This window comes from Mustela putorius, unplaced genomic scaffold (assembly GCF_011764305.1).
Source record: "Mustela putorius furo isolate JIRA1106 unplaced genomic scaffold, ASM1176430v1.1 tig00003976_pilon_pilon_pilon, whole genome shotgun sequence".
NCBI classification, from domain to species: Eukaryota; Metazoa; Chordata; class Mammalia; order Carnivora; family Mustelidae; genus Mustela; species Mustela putorius.
In genome coordinates, this window is record NW_025422118.1 from 4848707 (window position 1) to 4866869 (window position 18163).

Below are 18163 nucleotides of genomic sequence, written 5' to 3' on the forward strand. Positions count from 1 at the left end.
GACCTGCAAGGAGTCCTGGCCGGAGCCCGCTGGTGGTTACCTGGGCGGGGGGGGGGGGGGGGGCTGAGAATGAAAGAAGGCTCCCAGGAGACATAAGTCAGGTGGTGGATAGGAGCCAAAACAAGTGCACTTTTTTTTTTTTTTTTTTTAATCTGACTGAGATCACAAGTAGGCAGAGAGGCAGGCAGAGAGAGAGGAGGAAGCAGGCTTCCCGCTGAGCAGAGAGCCGGATTCGGGGCTCCATCCCAGGACTCTGGGATCATGACTTGAGCGGAAGTCAGAGGCTTTAACACACTGAGCCACCCAGGCGCCCCCAGGTGCACTTTTTTTGTGGTCAGAGGGCTTCAGTGGGCAGGGATGTGGGGAGGGAGCGCCCCTGAGCATCCTGAATGGAAATAGAAGCCGCATTTTCCCCTGGCTAGTAAAGAGGGGGTGCCCAGGAGCAGGGGGTAACGGTGCGGGACAGTGGCCTCCAGGGCGTGCCTGGCCGCAGGCCTTCTTTGTCAGTGCCCAGTGCCCAGTTGCTGGTCGTGAGAGGGATGGATGGGTGGCTGAGTCGCATCAGATCTGTGAGCCGTGGAGCACCCGGCATCCAGGGCAGGAGAGGTGAGGGGGAGCGAATGTGTGTGACAGTGTGTTGGGGGCGGGGAAGGCGGGGGCTTGAGGGGGGAGCCCGGCAGTGGGACGAGGAGAAAGGAGCTTTGTGTGCAAGGGCTGCTGTAGCCAGAGCAAGTGTGGGCTTGGTGGCAGCTGCAGGCGTCCGCTCCTAATAGACTCAAAAGCTCTGAATCCTCTGGCCTGACACCTGTTAGCCAGAGGTTCCCCTGAGCTGACCTCTCCTTGGGCTGGCTCTTCCACTTTCGCGTCTTACACATCGGACTCACTGAGGGCCCAGACCCCTCCCTGCCAGATCATTGGACCCGAGAACCCCTGTTGACAAATTACCTTCTCTCTCCTTTAGGTGGGGGCTGCTGGATTTTTGAGGGACTGGGTTTGCTCAGCTGTTACTAGGGAAAGCGCTGAGGCTGGCCTAGCCCAGAGGAATGGGGTGTTCTCCTGGGAAGTGACCACTCTTGGCAAAGAACCGAGTGTGCAGGGAGGGGCATTCTGGACACAAAGAAGCCCTGGTGTGGGGAGGTTGCGGCGGGGGCGGGGGGTGCAGACTGGCCTTCCTCCCCTTCCCCACCCCCCCTTGAATGGAGGGAAATGAAAGTCAACTGCTTAATGCTGCTGTGGCTGCTTCCTGGCTTTGCCTCTTTCTTCTTTTGCCCTTTGTGGGGGAGTCGGGTAGAGAAGAAGAGGTGGGGTTCCAGGGGCCAGCTGTCCCCCACTGACCCCTACCCCCCATTCCCTCCTCCAAGCTCTGTAGCCCCCAGGATGTCGCAGCTCCATGCGGCTCGCCTAGCCTAACTCCCTTTGTCTCTCTCCCTCTTCCCTCTCCCCCTCTTCCTGCCCCATCCTCGGTTCCTCTTCCCGGCCCCCGTGGGTGGCTGCAGCCCAGCCCTGGGGAGCCCCCGTGGAAGTGGAGTCCTTCCTGGTCCACCCTGGTGACCCGCTGCAGCTTCGCTGTCGGCTGCGGGACGATGTCCAGAGCATCAACTGGCTGCGGGACGGGGTGCAGCTGGTGGAAAGCAACCGTACCCGCATCACAGGGGAGGAGGTGGAGGTGCGGGACTCCGTGCCTGCTGACTCCGGCCTCTACGCTTGTGTGACCAGCAGCCCCTCGGGCAGTGACACCACCTACTTCTCCGTCAATGTCTCAGGTTGGTAGCAAAGCCTGCCCTCCGCCTCTCCCCAGATCCATCCCTCCCACCCTCTCTGCTGGTTTCAGGGGGAGGCCAACCTCCGCCCCTTCAAGATCTGCCCCCACTCTGCTTCGGAAACTGCTGCCCACTAACACTGCTCCCTGCCCGCCGCGTGGCTTAGCTCTCAGGGGTGACCGGCTGGTGTAGGCCTCAGGTCAGCGATCTGGCCTTCCAGGATCCGCCTTAGAAGTGACTGCTGATACACTTGGGTCAATAAGACACTGATTTTTTTCCACCTTCGCTTGCCCAGATCTCCAGGTGCTACCTGGGACTCGGCCAGCTTCCATTCTGTCATTCCCTTGCCATTTGGACTTGGTACTTGGCTCAGGGGTTAGAGCCCCGGACTGTGTGGTGAGGTGGGTCCCTACTGTGATGGGAAGGATCCAGGTGCACCACCATACTCCCAGGCTTTATGGAAAACATCTGTCCTCCAGCTTCTGGAGCTGTATTAAGGGCAGCCAGGGAACCCCAGAGCTCTGTGACTTTGGGAATCTGCCACTTCTAGAACACGACTTTGATACAACTCTAGGGTTAAACAAAGAAGAGCTTGAATTTTTCTTTACACCATGTGTGCAAATCCAGGGTGAGGGCTGGGCATCACCTCTCCTCCAGGCATCATTTAGAACCTGCCCCCAGTTGAAGGACTTGCCTCCTTTATTTCCCTCCAGACCCCCAAAAGCATTAGGAGGGACTGGAAAAAGATCTGGCATGAACGCTATTTGGTGACCACACGTGTGTCAAGCCTTTTAAAAGGAGTGGATCCTTGCGGAGAAGTGTTGGCAGCTGCGGACTGTGGTGGGCTCCCTCTCTGCTCTGGTTATGAAGGGCAGCCCCAAACATTAGCACACGTGTGGTGGAAAGATCCCAACTAGAAATTATTTGGGCCGTGGCTGTAGAAATGGCTTCTGGCCCTGGCGTGCCTAGACCTGTCTGGGTTTCTCAAGAAGGAGACACATAGTTTCCCTGGCTGCTCGTCCTGAGACCCAGCACATGTGGGTGGTGCTGAGTTTCGAGAACCTCTGAATGTAGGTTGGGATGGAATTCGAGAGGACCGGCTGCCCCTGATGGAACTGGCCAGTCTCGAGACTTCTGGACAGAGGGGCACTGTGCTGGGATGGGGAAGGTGGGGGACAGGCATAGAGCTTGCAGTTCTATGACGTTTCCATCCTGCAGAGCCACTGTCACTGAGGCAGGATGGGACTGGGGTCCAGTATGGGGACGGGCACCTGCAATCGTCTGTAACCGGACTGGCCTTCATGTCCATGGCCGGCTGTTGATATGGATGGAAACCTAGTGAGCCCTTTTCCTTCGAAGGGACCTCAGTGCCCCCTTCTGCTTCCCGTAGATGCTCTCCCCTCCTCGGAGGATGACGACGATGATGATGACTCCTCTTCAGAGGAGAAAGAGACAGATAACACCAAACCAAACCGTATGCGTGAGACACTGTTTCCTACCTTACTGCCCTTTGGGCCGGGCGTTGGGTTTGAGTGGGAAGGGTGAGGCTTGGATGATTGTTGGGAGAATGGGAGGAGAGGACACATGGGGTCATGATGCTTCGCCCTGGGGTCCCTGGGGTGCCCTGGTTAGAGCAGGCACTGTTCACAAGTGTTGGGCAGATAGGCAGGACACCTCCGGGTCCTGACCAAGGCTCCTGCTCCTGAGCCTGACTGGCCCCTGCCTGTCTCTCTTGGCTTCTCCTGGGCAGCCGTGGCTCCATACTGGACATCCCCAGAAAAGATGGAAAAGAAATTGCATGCGGTGCCGGCTGCCAAGACTGTGAAGTTCAAATGCCCTTCCAGTGGGACTCCCAACCCCACACTGCGCTGGTTGAAAAATGGCAAAGAATTCAAACCTGACCACAGGATTGGAGGCTACAAGGTACGTGTGTATATATGAAAGTTGGTGTTAAGAGGAACAGGAGAAGCTCCTTGGAAAATCCCTATTATATGTCATTAATTGTTTAATGATTTCTAACTATAAAAGGGCACTTTAGAAAAATTTCAGGTACAAGAAACTGCAAATGAAGCTTTAAAATCTTTTCAGTCTTGGAGCACCTGGGTAGCTCAGTGTTAACCGTCCAACTCTGCTCAGCTCATGATCTCAGAGTTGTGAGATCAAGCCCCTCATCGGGCTCTACACTAGGCGTGGAGCCTGCTCGAGATTCTCTCTCCCTCTGCCCTGCCCCCACCTTGTGTGCTTGCTCTCACAAAACAAAAACCTTTTCAGTCTTTTTTTCTATGTATATGGTTTTTATATAATCACACTGTGTATATAATTTCTTGTCGCTTGTTAACATTATAACATGAGTCTTTCACCATGTGGTTGAGAGATAACTTTTCATGGCTGCATAATATTTCATTATTAAAATGTCTCATAATATAACGACCTGTTTTGTGGTATTTGTCATTTTCTGGTTTTTCACTAATGTAAATCACATTATGGTAAATATCTTTGTACATAAATCTTCGTGTTTTTAAAGATTGCTTAGGAGTGAAGTTACTAGACCAAGTATAAGAGTTTTTTTTGAGCCCTTCATGCATATTTTGCATCACCTTTTTCTCCTCCAGTAATTAGGTAATTTTACTCATTCATTTATTTCATTTTACATGAACATTTCCTGAACACATGTCTTTCCAGAGAGTGTACTGGGCAGTAGAGTTCCAAGTACTTCAGGAAGATTTGATATTTTATTTATTGTGATATTTGCTTTAATGGAGGATGATGTAATGAGCAGGAATGTGATTTTATTTTTAAATTTTATTTTATTATGGTAAGAATTACTTTCCCAAAAGAAAAAATTAGTTCAATGGGAATGGCAAGTTCCCCATACCTGAACCAACAACTTTGATGAGAAAAGTACTTCACTCTTCTCTTATGTATTGTTCTGCTTGTTAGCAGACTTCAGATTTTCATGTATTAATGAGCGATTTTTGTTTCCTGCTGTGTGAATGGTCTGTCTGCATCCTTTGCCCATCTACGTCTCTAGGAAGAACTTCTTCTTCCTTAATCACTTCTTTAGACTCTGATCACCCTTCTGCCCCATCTCACCTCGCTGCTTTTTTGCCATTAATCTTGTACAAGGAAAGCAGATTGGCTCAGTTGGTGGCGTGCGATTCCTGATCCCAGGGTTGTAAGTTCGAGCCCCACGTTGGGTGTAGAAGCTGCTTTATTTATTTACTTATTTATTTATTTGACAGATCACAAGTAGGCAGAGAGGAAGGGAAGCAGCCTCCCTGCTGAGCAGAGAGTCCAGTGCGGGGTTGGATCCCAGGCCCCTGGCATCATCCCCTGAGCCGAAGGCAGAGGCTTTAACCCAATGAGCCACCCAGGCACCCTGGGATTGCTTTTTAAAAAAAAAAAAAAACTTCAAAAAGAAAAGGAAAGCAGAGATCAGGAAAAATAGGGAAACATTTTAAAGTAATTTATGCAACACTTGCTGTGTGCAAGGCAGTGTTCCTGACCACAGAGAATTTCTAGTCTTAACAGGAGGGCATGCATCCTTGAACACTTGTCACAAAAAGTGGGCTGTGATCAGGGGCCCAGAGGGATAGTGAGAACCATTCTGACCCAAGGTTGGGCAGGAGGAGAGGGTTCTTGGAAGAAGAGGGCAGAGGCATACTGGGCTGAACTCCGGGAGGGGCAGAGTGGGAGGAGCCTGGGGCATTTGGGAGAAGGCAGGAAACACGTAGGTCAGAGGGCAGGTGGCCCTGGCTGTTGCAGGCGGATGTCCAGAGTTCCTTATACCCGCCTGCCCATGCACCTGATGGGTTCTTTCAGTACACGTGGACCAGGGGCGGGGTAGAGGGGCAGTCTCTGCCCTGTCCTGGCCCACATGCCGCAGGGGGCCCCAGGCTGGGACTGGAGGGTAAGTGCCACCGGGCGCTTCTGCCTCCGTTCTCCTCCAGACCCGCAGTGGAGCGCTCTGGCATGTCTCCCCTCAGGTCCGTTACGCCACCTGGAGCATCATAATGGACTCCGTGGTGCCTTCGGATAAGGGCAACTACACGTGCATCGTGGAGAATGAATACGGCAGCATTAACCACACCTACCAGCTCGACGTCGTGGGTAAGAAGGAGCTGCGAGGAAACCGAGCAGGGCTTGGAGAGCATGGCCGGAGTGTCCAGGCTGGCACAGACATCGGTCAGCTCTGTCACCAGAAGCCGGTTTTGTGCCTGGTTTGTGCATTTAGTTGAGAGGCTTGGATGCTGCTCTGGCTCCTGAAAGGTGAAAGGTGTTGTGGCTGGTGTCCCATGAGGGGTGACCAGAGTGGGGGTCACACGGCATTCCGGTGGCTGCTGCTTCGTGGACAGTCTGCTGAAGGGTGGGGGCTTGGGCCCTGGCAGTTCTCACGGGCCCTGCGAGGTCGGCATGATGCTTCCTGCTCCACAGAAGAGCAGACGGAGGCTCCGTAGTGCCGGACCCCAGCCCCGTGCCGACTGTGGGGCGTTGCAGGAAACTCGAGGAGGCCCAGCACGGCTCTCGGTGGTCTGCTGTGGCAGACCCTCATTCTCTAGAGACCTTAGGGTAAAGAGCTGCCCCACCAGCATTCTTTCTTGGCTTTGAGGATATGGCATGAAGAGAATCTTCTGGTCCAGCCGGAAAGGACCAGAGATTCGGCACTGCTGGTGAACTCTGAGTGCTGCTAGTGTGCTGTTCTTGGGCCACACTTGCAGGAGCAAGTCTAAACTCCTCTCTGTAATTTTTGTTAGGGAGGACTGGGGGTGTGACCAAAGTGATAGGGTCTCCATTTAAGGCAGGAGAGACTTCTGGTGCCTGTGAAAATGGATGCATGGCCGTGCGGAGGAAGAGCTTCTTCCCTCTCCCGGCTCAGAGTTATGGGGCTAAGGCTTGACAGAGACTGGAAACTCTCTGCTCACTGGAAAAGCCAAGGGGAGCTCACTTCTCTTGAGGACGCCCTCTGTCAGCATCCCAGCCAGAAGCAGGCCAAGGCAGGGCCTCATGAGTCTCTCCTGTCTCTTCCTCCACAGAGCGGTCCCCTCACCGGCCCATCCTGCAGGCAGGGTTGCCTGCCAACAAGACGGTGGCCCTGGGCAGCAATGTGGAGTTCATGTGTAAGGTGTACAGTGACCCACAGCCCCATATCCAGTGGCTAAAGCACATCGAGGTGAATGGGAGTAAGATTGGTCCAGACAACCTGCCTTATGTCCAGATCTTGAAGGTAATCTAGACCCCGGTCCCTGTGGGCTGGGTGCTGGGAAGGAGACCTGTATCTCCCTGGTCCCCAGTGGCTATGGTCAGTCTTAGTACCAGTGACTGGGATGCATCACTTACCCTTCAGGCACATGCTCCGTTTTAAATAGGGACCTAGCCACATTCCCCAGAGCTAGTGACAGGTCACAGAGTGGCCTTGCAGTGGGAACTGAGGGATGGGGAGGCCACTGCTGGTTTCTGGGGAGCCATGAGAGTGACTTTGCTCAGGCTTTTGGCTCAGCTATTTTCAGGGAAGGCATTGGGATTCCTGATCTTCCATTGCCCAGGACCAAAGCCTTTCCAGCAAGCGTTTCCCAGCTTCCACCCTATCGCCCAAGTCACATCCTTTCTGGCGAGTGCGTGAACGATAAGGGCACGACTCTTAAGTAGTGTTGGAAAAGCAAGGGCTGCAGGTAGATTATAAACAGCATCAGGAGTAATGGCCTTCTCTTCCTTTTCCTCACTCCCAGACTGTCATTGTCCCCGAATGCTCCTCTAATCCAGGGAAGGTAATTGCCTAATTCCCCCAGTGCATCTCGCAACAAGACGTAACCGGGGGCTGGCTAACTCTGGTCCTAGAGTTAGACCTCCTCCTCCCCCGGCTCGGCCCTCCCTGAGTTTTACGGCCATCCCTTCTCTTCACTACCGGTGCTGAAACCGCTGTGTCAGAGAACAAGGCCGTGGCCTTGGCCCTTGGCTTTTGGCTCCCTTCAGAGTCCCTGCCCTAGACCCGGACAAGTGGGCCTGACACAGATACAACGTGAGACTAGGGGCAGCCATTTTCTTTTTAAGTTTATTTTTTCAGTCAGATGCTTTGGGCCTTCGAAGTCCAGTTTTGTCCTACTGAGAAGGGAAAGATGGTAAATCTCACTACCGTCTCCCTTGCCTCAGCTCCCTGGGCCTGCCTTAACCTTACATGGGAGCGAAGTCTGGCCACGTCTCAGTGTGTGTCCCACTGACTGGCTTGTCGTTGGTTTGTTCTAGCATTCGGGGATTAATAGCTCGGATGCGGAGGTGCTGACCCTGTTCAATGTGACAGAGGCCCAGAGCGGGGAGTATGTGTGTAAGGTTTCCAATTATATTGGTGAAGCTAGCCAGTCTGCGTGGCTCACTGTCACCAGACCTGTGGCAAAAGGTAATGGGGAGCTGGATGGGGCCCTGTGCTGGGAGTGTGGTTCAGGCCCCACGCTGCTGGGGCAGATGGGGAAGCCAGCACCCGACTCTCCCTGTCACCCTGCTGTACTTCTAGAGCCCAGAGCCATGGAAAAATACTCGGCCTGGGAGGCTGCTTTGGTTCGGTCCTGTGTTGGTGTCTGTTCCCTCTGTGCCTTGTGTGTGCTCCTCAGCTGTGTGTGCATTTGTGGGCTCAGTCTGGCCGTGTGCTGAACAGCAGTGCAGACGGAGGTTTGAGTGGTGGAGAAGAGAAGGGGCTGGGCGTCCCCTTGCAAACCAGCAGGCTGCTGTGCTTGCGTTTGCGTGTGTGTGTGCACGTGCGCGTGTGTGCGCATGTGTGACCGCAGCACCCATCCATCCCTCCTGTGTGTGCCTTCTGACTTTCTCTACCTGAAACCAAACAGCCCCCGCCGCCGGGCCCCATTTCTCCATGCTGCCCGCCGCCCGCCCGCATGCTTGGACGGGCCAGGGGCTGCCAGCATCTGGTGAAGGGTCGTAACCAGCCAGCGGCGTCTCAAGTCTGCGGAGCACCCCCCTCAGGGTCTCACTGTCTTCCTCTAACAGGTCTCGCTGCCTGGTGGTTTTTGTTTGTTCCTTGTTGCAAAGGAGACGCTGGGGAGCATTTCTTCCTCCGGTTCCCCCCCCGCCGCCTTCTCTTCCTCCCTCCCTTTCTCTGTGTGTCTCTGAGAGGTCTCATGTCCTGTGCTTGTCCATTTTGCTTCCGTTGTCTCTTCTAGACTGCCGGAGTTAATACCACCGACAAAGAGATGGAAGTGCTCCACTTAAGGAATGTCTCCTTTGAGGACGCGGGGGAGTATACGTGCTTGGCGGGTAACTCTATCGGACTGTCCCATCACTCTGCATGGTTGACCGTTCTGGAAGGTATACACTGTACTTCTCCTCTCGATGTCCTGCCCTCGCCATGGGCACGGGGGGAGCATGCATTGTGGGGCTGGGGGAGACACAGAGCCGGGAGAGGTAGAGGGGTGGGCTCCTGGGGCCAGCAGGTGGCCCTGGCAATTTGTCTGAAAGCTTGAGGGTCGAATCCCCTCGGCTCTCCCAGGAGCTGTCCTCGTTTTGCAGGAACACAGAGGCCTCCCACCTGCATACCCGCATCTGGCTCTCCCCCTTGGCCAATGCAATGCATGCGTGGACTCTGGAGCTAACCTGGGCTCTCATGCAGGGTAGGCTCCTTCCCTCCTTGGGCCCAGCAGCCTTCCCTAACTAGTCTGATCCTTTTTTGCTGGCTCCAGAGGTCTCAAGAGAGGCCTGGGCCTCCTCCTCTAACCAGATGTAGGCATTCTGAAAGAGAGGCTTGTTGCTTATCAGGAAGAGGGCCAGCACCCCCGCCGTCCTCTGATCTCGGGAGGAGAGGCTCCATCCACCCAGATGCGGGAAGTGGAGCTTTAAGTGAGGCCTGACTCTGGAGGCCATAGGGGACTCGGTGCTGCCCATGTATCCTCTTGGGCTCCCGGAAGGGAGGTGTGTGTGCTGGGCTGGGAAGGAAGGAGCCTACAGCCTGCTCAGGTGGTGGGGCTGGTGATCACTGCCTCCAGAGTGTCCTGCACGTGGGTCTGGGCACAGTGCTGACACTTCCTCCTCTCCGTCCCTCTCTCTTCCTCTGCCCTGCCTGGCCAGCAGGGTCTGACCCCTGCTTGAGGCAGAGAAGTGTTCTGTTTTTATCCCGTCGCTGTCTTTGTCCCGTGTGTGCTCCCACTTGGTTGTCTTCGTTTGTCCATACTGGGGAGAGAGAAAAACAGAAACACTTCCTCCTATTACCAGCTCTGCTGCCTCCTTGTTGGGCTTCCGGGGTTCCTTCAGGCTCCATCTGGGGTCACACTGGTGCCTCTCTGGGGAGGTTCCTGGAGTGCCTGCCTCTGTGGCTGGCTGGTTTCTTTAGAAGAAAGCCATGCAAGGAAGAGGGGCATTCAAGCTGGTGGGGAAGGGGTGTCCGGGAAGCCTCCTTGTCCCCCGTGCATAAGGAAACAGGGGTTTCAGCTGGATGGGCTTTTGTGGGAGCAGGCTGAATTCTAAATGGAAGGTGGGAGAAGAGAAGAAAACAGTGCCTCCTCTCCAATTTCCTGCTTCAGTTTTAGGAGTTGGGGCCTGAGTAGAATCCTTAAGCACAGCAAAGTGGACATGCTTATCTCAAGCAGTCCAGACATGGTGGGAAATGAAGTTAGTTTTGCCTGTGTTTTAGCTAGGTACAAATATTTATGTGTCTGACCTGACCCAGGAGGCACAGGCAGAAGACAAGGACCCAGGACACAGACTGGGTCCCTCCCTCTTCTCTCTCCTTGAACTCAGAATGTGTTGCTGTATGTCAGGTGCTGTGGCACATGGAAATGGAGAAGATGCCCCTGGGCTGTCAGGCTCAACAGACTCCTAAGTGGTTCCTCTGTCCCATGTACCAGGGGTTACACGTAGTGCTGGGGCCCTGCGGAGAAGGACCGGGTTTCCAGGAAGAGACTGAGAAAGTCCTTGTGGGGTCCCTGGTCCCCGGCAATCTCAGCAGTCCAGCTGAGCAAGGCGGGCTCCTGAATGAATGAGGATGGGCCTTAAGTGGCAAGATAGTTCTAGTCCATCCCCCTTGGGGGATTCAAGCAGGATCAGGAAGACTCAGAGATCACAAGCTGATTGATCTGCTCAGTGCCAGACCTCAGTCCTAGCTGGGACCTGGCTTGGTTCTTTTCTGCCCTGAAAATTCTCAGACGAAAGGAGGTGGGGGTGGTCTTTCTTACGAAGCTGGGACCCTGGTGATCTGGGCCTCCAGAGCCTGCTAATACCCTGTTCACACTGACTCAGCCCTGGAAGAGAGGCCCGCGGTGATGACCTCGCCCTTATACCTGGAGATCATCATCTACTGCACAGGGGCCTTCCTCATCTCCTGCATGGTGGGCTCTGTCATCATCTACAAGATGAAAAGTGGCACCAAGAAGAGCGACTTCCACAGCCAGATGGCCGTGCACAAGCTGGCCAAGAGCATCCCTCTGCGCAGACAGGTAACAGAAAGTAGATAGGGGATTTGCACACTCTGCATCACCTTCTATTCTTGCGCCCTCCGGGAGCTCCTCCAGGACCTTCGGATGCCCTGCCCTCTCTTCTATCCTCAACCTGCCACTTCTAGCTTTGCTTCCTAGCTTCTGGACCAGGGGCAGGGGACTGTCCCAAGTGCTCCAGGGTTGGGTTCCAAGCAGCTCTAGCCCATGAATTCGGGGCCCACCATACCCCAGCTGCAAGCCCACTGCTCACCTGACACATGGATGGGGAGAAGGTCCTACCTGGGCTGAATGTGCAACTCTGGTTGCACTTCTCAAGGGTCCCTAAGGGCCAGTTAGAGGTACAGAGATAGAGAGGACAGGACCTGAGGCAGGTGCCTGGATGCCACCTTCCTCTTGTCCAAGGAAATGGAACAGAGAGGGTGAAGGCGTGTGAAAGGAGGGAACATTCCTTTGGAGCTGGGCTGATTCTGGAGGGTACTTTGGGAGTTAGGAATCCATAGTCTTGGATAACTGGGTGGCTCAGTAGGTTAGGTATCTGCCTTCTCCTCAGGTCCTGATCCCAGGGTCCTAGGATCAAGCTCCATATTGGGCTCCTGCTCAGTAGGGAGCCTGCTTCTCTCTATGCCTCTGCCCGCGCTCCCTGCTGCTCCTGCTCTCTTTTGCTGTCTCTCTCTGAAATAAATAAATAAAATCTTCAGAAATGGGGGAAGGATGCATAATCTGAGGTGGGGCTTTCACAAAGAATGGGGTCAAGAGTAGAGTTGTGATTGCAATGATAGGTTACAAAATGTCAGTCTGGAAGAGATAGATTTGGTCTGCTCCTGTTAGAGGTGAGTGGAAAGGGTAGCTGGTGGCAAAAATAAATCTGTTTTTGAACTTAGATCTTCAGACCTCTTGTGGTCTTTCTGCCACTCTGTGTTGGAGAAAGAATGTCAAATAACAAACACATACTCCTGCCACTGATGGAAAGCCCTGACGGGGAGTTGTGGAAATCGGCTGCAGCTCAATACCCCCACTCCCCTCCCACCCCATTCTCGCTAGAAGGGTGACCCCACGCTTCTCTGTAGGTGTCTGCGGATTCCAGTGCATCCATGAACTCTGGGGTTCTGCTGGTTCGGCCTTCACGGCTCTCCTCTAGTGGAACCCCCATGCTGGCCGGGGTCTCTGAATACGAGCTTCCCGAAGACCCTCGCTGGGAGCTGCCGCGAGATAGGTAATACTTTAACTCTCAGCTTCAGAGGAAGCACCCCCCCAGCTCAGAGTGAAGGTGTACCAGATGCATCCAGAAAGAGTAGTTGACGCTTTCTGCTCTCAGTTGGGTGGAATTTGGAGATTTGGAGATGGGATGTCCCTCCAAGGTGGAAATTTTATCAGCCCCATCTCACATCACCCTTTGTTTGCTCCAAAAGGCTGGTTTTAGGCAAACCCCTGGGAGAGGGCTGCTTTGGGCAGGTGGTGTTGGCGGAGGCCATTGGACTGGACAAGGACAAACCCAACCGTGTGACCAAAGTGGCTGTGAAGATGTTGAAGGGTAAGTGATGTCTCTGTCCTTGCAAAAACAAGCCCTTCCTTGTCCAGGCAAACTGTGGGCCTTGGGCCACCATTCTGTGCAGCGCCCTGTCACGGTCCACACCTGCCACATGGCCACATTCTCACTTTGTTCTTGACGTCAGTCTGGGCTGCGGTCAGGGGTTTATTCTAGATACCATAGGTAGCTGGTTTTTCTTACCCGTCCTCCGCCCCACACCCTAGCACGTGTTGCCAACAGCTCTCGTAAGAGAGAAGGGAAAATCGATTGGGGTATGAAATGGGGAGGAAAAAGAAGCAAGTCCCTGAGATCAGGGCCTCCTCAGGCATCCACCCCGTACCCCCTCCCTTCGCTTTTCTCCTCTTGTGCTCCCTTCCAAATAACTGAGTCTCGTGCCCTCCTGGTTTGTGTGTAAAGCCGATGCAACAGAGAAAGACCTGTCAGACCTAATCTCGGAAATGGAGATGATGAAGATGATCGGGAAGCACAAGAACATCATCAACCTGCTGGGTGCCTGCACGCAAGACGGTAGGTGCCAAGCTAGCCCCAGTCAGCGCAGGGGCTCTGCTGAGAACCTGGGCCTCCCCGTCGAATAACAGCGTGTTTCGGGGAGATCATAATCAGTGACCAGGCATTTCAGCGAAGCTTAGGGAAGGGGGTTAAGAGGGGAGACCAGTTCAGCGGTAGCTGGAGTTACCGCTCAGGGTCTGGGCTGATGCCCTCTGGCATTCGTCTGAGAAGTCAGGTATCTAGACTCATACACATGGTGTGTGGGCAGAACCAGGTGAGTCACTATGGCTTAAATTAGCCCCAGCCCCACTCCCAGCTTTGCTCAGGAGCTTCCTGGAGTACGCTGGGAAGAATCATTTCCCTAGCTTTCTTGGGGTAGTGGAATGAATTTCCCAGGCTCCCTAAAGGTGCAGGGAACAAACATGTGGTATGCAATTGAGGGTGGGGCTTCCTAGGGGTGAACCTGAGCCCAAGCACCTGCCTGCCCTCCCTGATGGCAAGTCCTTGCCTGCGCTCCCAGGTCCTTTGTACGTCATCGTGGAGTATGCCTCCAAAGGCAACCTACGAGAGTACCTGCAGGCCCGGAGGCCCCCCGGGCTGGAGTACTGTTACAACCCCAGCCACAACCCAGAGGAGCAGCTCTCCTCCAAGGACCTGGTATCCTGCGCCTATCAGGTGGCCCGAGGCATGGAGTATCTCGCCTCCAAGAAGGTATGGCATCTGAGGGTTCCCCTGGGTGAGGCAGGAGTGGGAACAGAGCCTTCCACGTACTCCAGTTTATGACTTTGCGTCCTCTGGTGGGGTTGGAGGTGTCTGGAATCGTGCCTGCCAGTGCTCTCTTAGGCTCTCAGGGACGTCAGGTTCTGGAGAGCCAGTGTAGGGCATGGCATTCGGGTCAGACTGGATATGGTTCAGATCTGTGTGTTGCCACTGGTATAGGCCCAGGCAGCTACTTCTAGATCTCCAAACACAAAGAAAGAATGATGTATGCCGTTTGCTGTGGGATGGAGTCTTGTGTGATGGTGTGAAGCACAGTGTGGGTACTCAGTAAACGGAGGCTTTGTCTGAGCCCCAGCGCAGTGCAGATGTCCTGCCCCTGGGGGCTAGGGTTCGAGAGCACACTCCTACGCTGGCTGGCCTGAAGCATCCAGGTTCAGCCTTCCTGGTTGCGAATCCAGAGCTATGAGTTGGGAGGAGTGGCAGGAGAGCCCCATAGAGGGCTTGCTCCAGTAATTCAGGGTCCTGGAGCTGGAGGTGCTCGATGGCTTCCTTTAAAGTGGAAGCGAGGGACCTCCCAACTGCGGCCTAGAAAGATCCAGGGGTTGTGGTGTGGCGAGAGGAGGAGGCCCCGTGTGGCACAGGGCAGCACGGGTGCTGAAGCCGAGGCCCCCAGGCAGGCTGGCGGCTGGCGGCCCCTCACCCACACCCCGGCCTCTGCTCCCCACAGTGCATACACCGAGACCTGGCTGCCAGGAATGTGCTGGTGACCGAGGACAACGTGATGAAGATCGCAGACTTCGGTCTCGCGCGGGACATCCACCACATCGACTACTATAAAAAGACAACCAACGTAAGTGCTGAGGACAGAATGGCCATGGGTCCTCTGCCCAGGACTCCATCGGGCTTTCTCCTACTTCATCTCTGGGCTGGGGCCCAGCACAGGTGGCCTTACTTGAGAGGCGGTGGGGTGGGACGAACCAAGCACATGACCTCCTTCCCACATCTGGTCCCGTGTGTGCGCCCCCCAACCACACCCCCCTGCCGACCCCGCTTGTCCCCGCATCACCGGGGCTTGGGCTACCCGCAGTCTCCCTGTGTCACTTACAGGGCCGGCTGCCTGTGAAGTGGATGGCCCCCGAGGCTTTGTTTGACCGGATCTACACCCACCAGAGTGACGTGTGAGTTTCAAAGTGGCAGTTGCCAGGGATACATTGATAGAACATTGCAGCATAGTAAAGTCCTGGGTGTCCCTCTGGATTGACAGGGGTCTGCTTCCCTCTCGGAGAGAGCAAAACAAAACACTGGATATGTCCACCTACCTTGTTCTCTTGGTAGAGGTTGGAAGGCCGGTGTGAGCTCCAGCGCTGGCCCTCGCGTTCCCCGTAAGCGTCTGTGCTCGGGGAGGGTGGGGTCAGGGTGACGCGCCACTGGGGAGACTGGGCTGGCCTCGTCCTGTGCCCCTAAGACATGCTGGCTCTGTGTTCCTCCACAGCTGGTCTTTTGGGGTGCTCCTGTGGGAGATCTTCACTCTGGGAGGCTCCCCGTATCCTGGCGTGCCTGTGGAGGAGCTTTTCAAGCTGCTGAAGGAGGGTCATCGGATGGACAAGCCCAGTAACTGCACCAATGAGCTGTAAGCGTGGAAGGATGCCTGAGGTCCTGGGCCAGGCCCTGGGGGAAGAACAGAGGGAGAGAGGGGCCTAGCTAGATAAAGCGGCCCTGCCTGGGTCCTCCCTTCCTGACTCGACAGTCCTCTCCTAGGTACATGATGATGCGGGATTGCTGGCATGCGGTACCCTCTCAGAGACCTACCTTCAAGCAGCTGGTGGAAGACCTGGACCGCATTGTGGCCTTGACCTCCAACCAGGTGAGGCTGTCCTATCCTAGCTTCGGCCACCGTCCCCCAGGTACGCCTCTGTGAGTGCGCACTGCCGTGGGGAGGAGAGTGCCAGATCTTCTGTCTCTCCTTGCACAGGAGTACCTGGACCTGTCTGTGCCCCTGGACCAGTACTCTCCCAGCTTTCCCGACACCCGAAGCTCTACCTGCTCCTCAGGGGAGGATTCTGTCTTCTCTCATGAGCCGTTGCCGGAGGAACCCTGTCTGCCCCGACACCCAGCCCAGCTTGCCAATGGTGGACTCAAACGACGCTGACTAGCACCCCCATCCCCCCTGCCCAGACTCCATCGGCCGCTGTAACCCTCACCTCCTGACCCCTCCCTGCGGGACTCACTGCCTTCCCCTTTGCCCCTTTCCTGCTGGCAGGAGCCAGCTGCCTACTGGAGGCCTTCACCCCCCGGAGTTCGCCTCTCTTCCTCCTCCTCCTCCTCCTCCTCCTCCTCACAACCTGCTTGTGAGAGAGAGGAGCAGAGCGGCAGGGCCTTGTTCCCGGCCAGTTCGTGCCCTCCCACATGTTGGACCAAGACCCCTCCCCGCCACCTTGGTGCAGTGCCTGGAGGCTGGGGAGTGGGAGGTGAGCAGACATGCCAGCAAGAGCGGACCAAGCTTTCCTGTGTTGGTTTTGTCTGCTTCCTGTGACCTGTAAGCCTGAGTTCTGGTGGCGGGGGCCTGGTCCTCAGGGCCACAGCAGTAGCAAGGGGAGGTCAGGCGCTCCAGGCCTCGCTGAAGGTGGCCTCTGCTCCAGAGAGATGGTGCCAGGGGCTTATTAATTCTAATACTAGTTTGCTTTGCTGACCAAATACCTGGTACCAGAGGATGGGGAGGCGAAGGCTGGGAGCAGAGTCGTGGCCCTGGGGCCCAGCCCCACGCTTGGGGGCTTTGTATATAGCTATGAAGAAAACACAAAGTGTATAAATCTGAGTATATATTTACATGTCTTTTTAAAAGGGTCGTTACCAGAGATTTGCCCTTTGGGTAAGATGCTCCTGGTGGCTGGGAGGCATCAGTTGCTATATATTAAAAAACGAAAAAGAAAAAAAAAAGGAAAATGTTTTTAAAAAGGTCATATATTTTTTGCTACTTTTGCTGTTTTATTTTTTTAAATTATGTTCTAAACCTATTTTCAGTTTAGGTCCCTCAATAAAAATTGCTGCTGCTTCATTTTTATATGGGCTGTGTGACAAGGGAGAGGATGTCAGCTGGAAAGAAGCGAACCTCCTGGGCCCTGGGGCTGTGTCTGTGCCAAGGGCACCCAAGCTCCCTGCAGTGCGTCCTCACCACTTCCCCTCAGGTCCTGCACCAAGACCTCCGGGACAAACCTCCTACCTCTCCAATGCTTTTCGGAAAGGCAGGAAGAGACGACATCGTCTGTGTAGTGGGCAGGAACCTCAGTGCACCCGAGGCGCTGGGCCCTGAGCCAAGGCCCTACCGCCGCCCTCAACCACAGATTGTTTCCTTAAAGGAAACTGGTGGGGTTGGGTGGGGTTGGAGGTCAGAAGGGGAGCTGGGGACCTACCTGGGAATAGCCAAGGGGTGGAGCTAGAGGGATTTAGCAGGAAAGCTACGGATGACAGGACATAGGGCCTGCAGAAACTCAAACCCAGATATGCGTCTCCCCCTTTATGTGGGTGTGGCTTTGTCTGTACTTATGTGTGAGGGAAAACTTGTCACCTAAGATCAGTTTGACATTCGAATCCCTTGTTTTCATGTCTCCCAGCTTCCTCTGGCTATGCTTCTCTCACCCGCGCCACCCCCCCCCCCAATTCTTCCTGTGTCTATGACTAGACTTGTGTGTTGAAACTATCGCAGATTTTGGCTTCCTATAGTTCTTCCTGTATAAACTCCACCCCATCCCCCAGGAAAGGGGAAAAATTCTCTGAATGTTTGGTGTTTGGCTGCTTGGAAATTTTCTTTCTCTGCCACCTGCTGGTGATCGCTGCACTCAGCATGTGGGTCGCTGCTCCTCACAACCTCAGCCCGGAACCTGCAGGCATTCCGCCCCCACCCCCCCACCCCCCCACCCCCCAGGCTTACTCTCTGCGCAATTACCACGAAATACAGAAGAAAGTTCAATTCGCTTTCATTTCTGCAGGGCAAACGGGATTGCTGCTTTAAGTTTGCTTTCTGAGAGCTAGCTCGTTAGGGGGCAGCTGAGGTGTTGGCCACTGTTGTAAAGTTCTCTCCTACCCTCATGTCTCTGTAAATACGCGTCTTGTCAACATATTACAGTTTGTGTTTGTGTTTAAAGAAGGCGTAATTTGGTGAACAGAGCCAGGAAATGAATTTCTGCTCTTAAAATCATTTGCTTGGAGACCTTAGA

The 18163-nt window shown here is 54.7% G+C and overlaps 1 protein-coding gene across 9 annotated transcripts in view; it reads left to right on the forward strand.

Moving 5' to 3' along the window:
- FGFR1 (fibroblast growth factor receptor 1) overlaps positions 1 to 18154 on the forward strand; it is a 47592-nt gene extending 29438 nt beyond the window's left edge. For 2 of the 9 annotated variants that reach the window (XM_013059267.2, XM_013059270.2), the window contains exons 3-18: positions 1497 to 1763; positions 3151 to 3240; positions 3511 to 3683; positions 5747 to 5870; positions 6794 to 6984; positions 8927 to 9071; positions 10995 to 11197; positions 12259 to 12404; positions 12601 to 12722; positions 13137 to 13247; positions 13750 to 13940; positions 14677 to 14799; positions 15057 to 15127; positions 15442 to 15579; positions 15708 to 15813; positions 15922 to 18154. In XM_013059267.2, the coding sequence (XP_012914721.1) occupies positions 1497 to 1763; positions 3151 to 3240; positions 3511 to 3683; positions 5747 to 5870; positions 6794 to 6984; positions 8927 to 9071; positions 10995 to 11197; positions 12259 to 12404; positions 12601 to 12722; positions 13137 to 13247; positions 13750 to 13940; positions 14677 to 14799; positions 15057 to 15127; positions 15442 to 15579; positions 15708 to 15813; positions 15922 to 16098 (2378 nt within the window). In that variant the 3' untranslated portion in view covers positions 16099 to 18154. The remainder of the gene's footprint in view (positions 1 to 1496; positions 1764 to 3150; positions 3241 to 3510; positions 3684 to 5746; positions 5871 to 6793; positions 6985 to 8926; positions 9072 to 10994; positions 11198 to 12258; positions 12405 to 12600; positions 12723 to 13136; positions 13248 to 13749; positions 13941 to 14676; positions 14800 to 15056; positions 15128 to 15441; positions 15580 to 15707; positions 15814 to 15921) is intronic. The other 7 variants (XM_013059268.2, XM_013059271.2, XM_013059269.2 and 4 more) reach the window with 6 other exon arrangements.
- Positions 18155 to 18163: the final 9 nt, after the last annotated feature.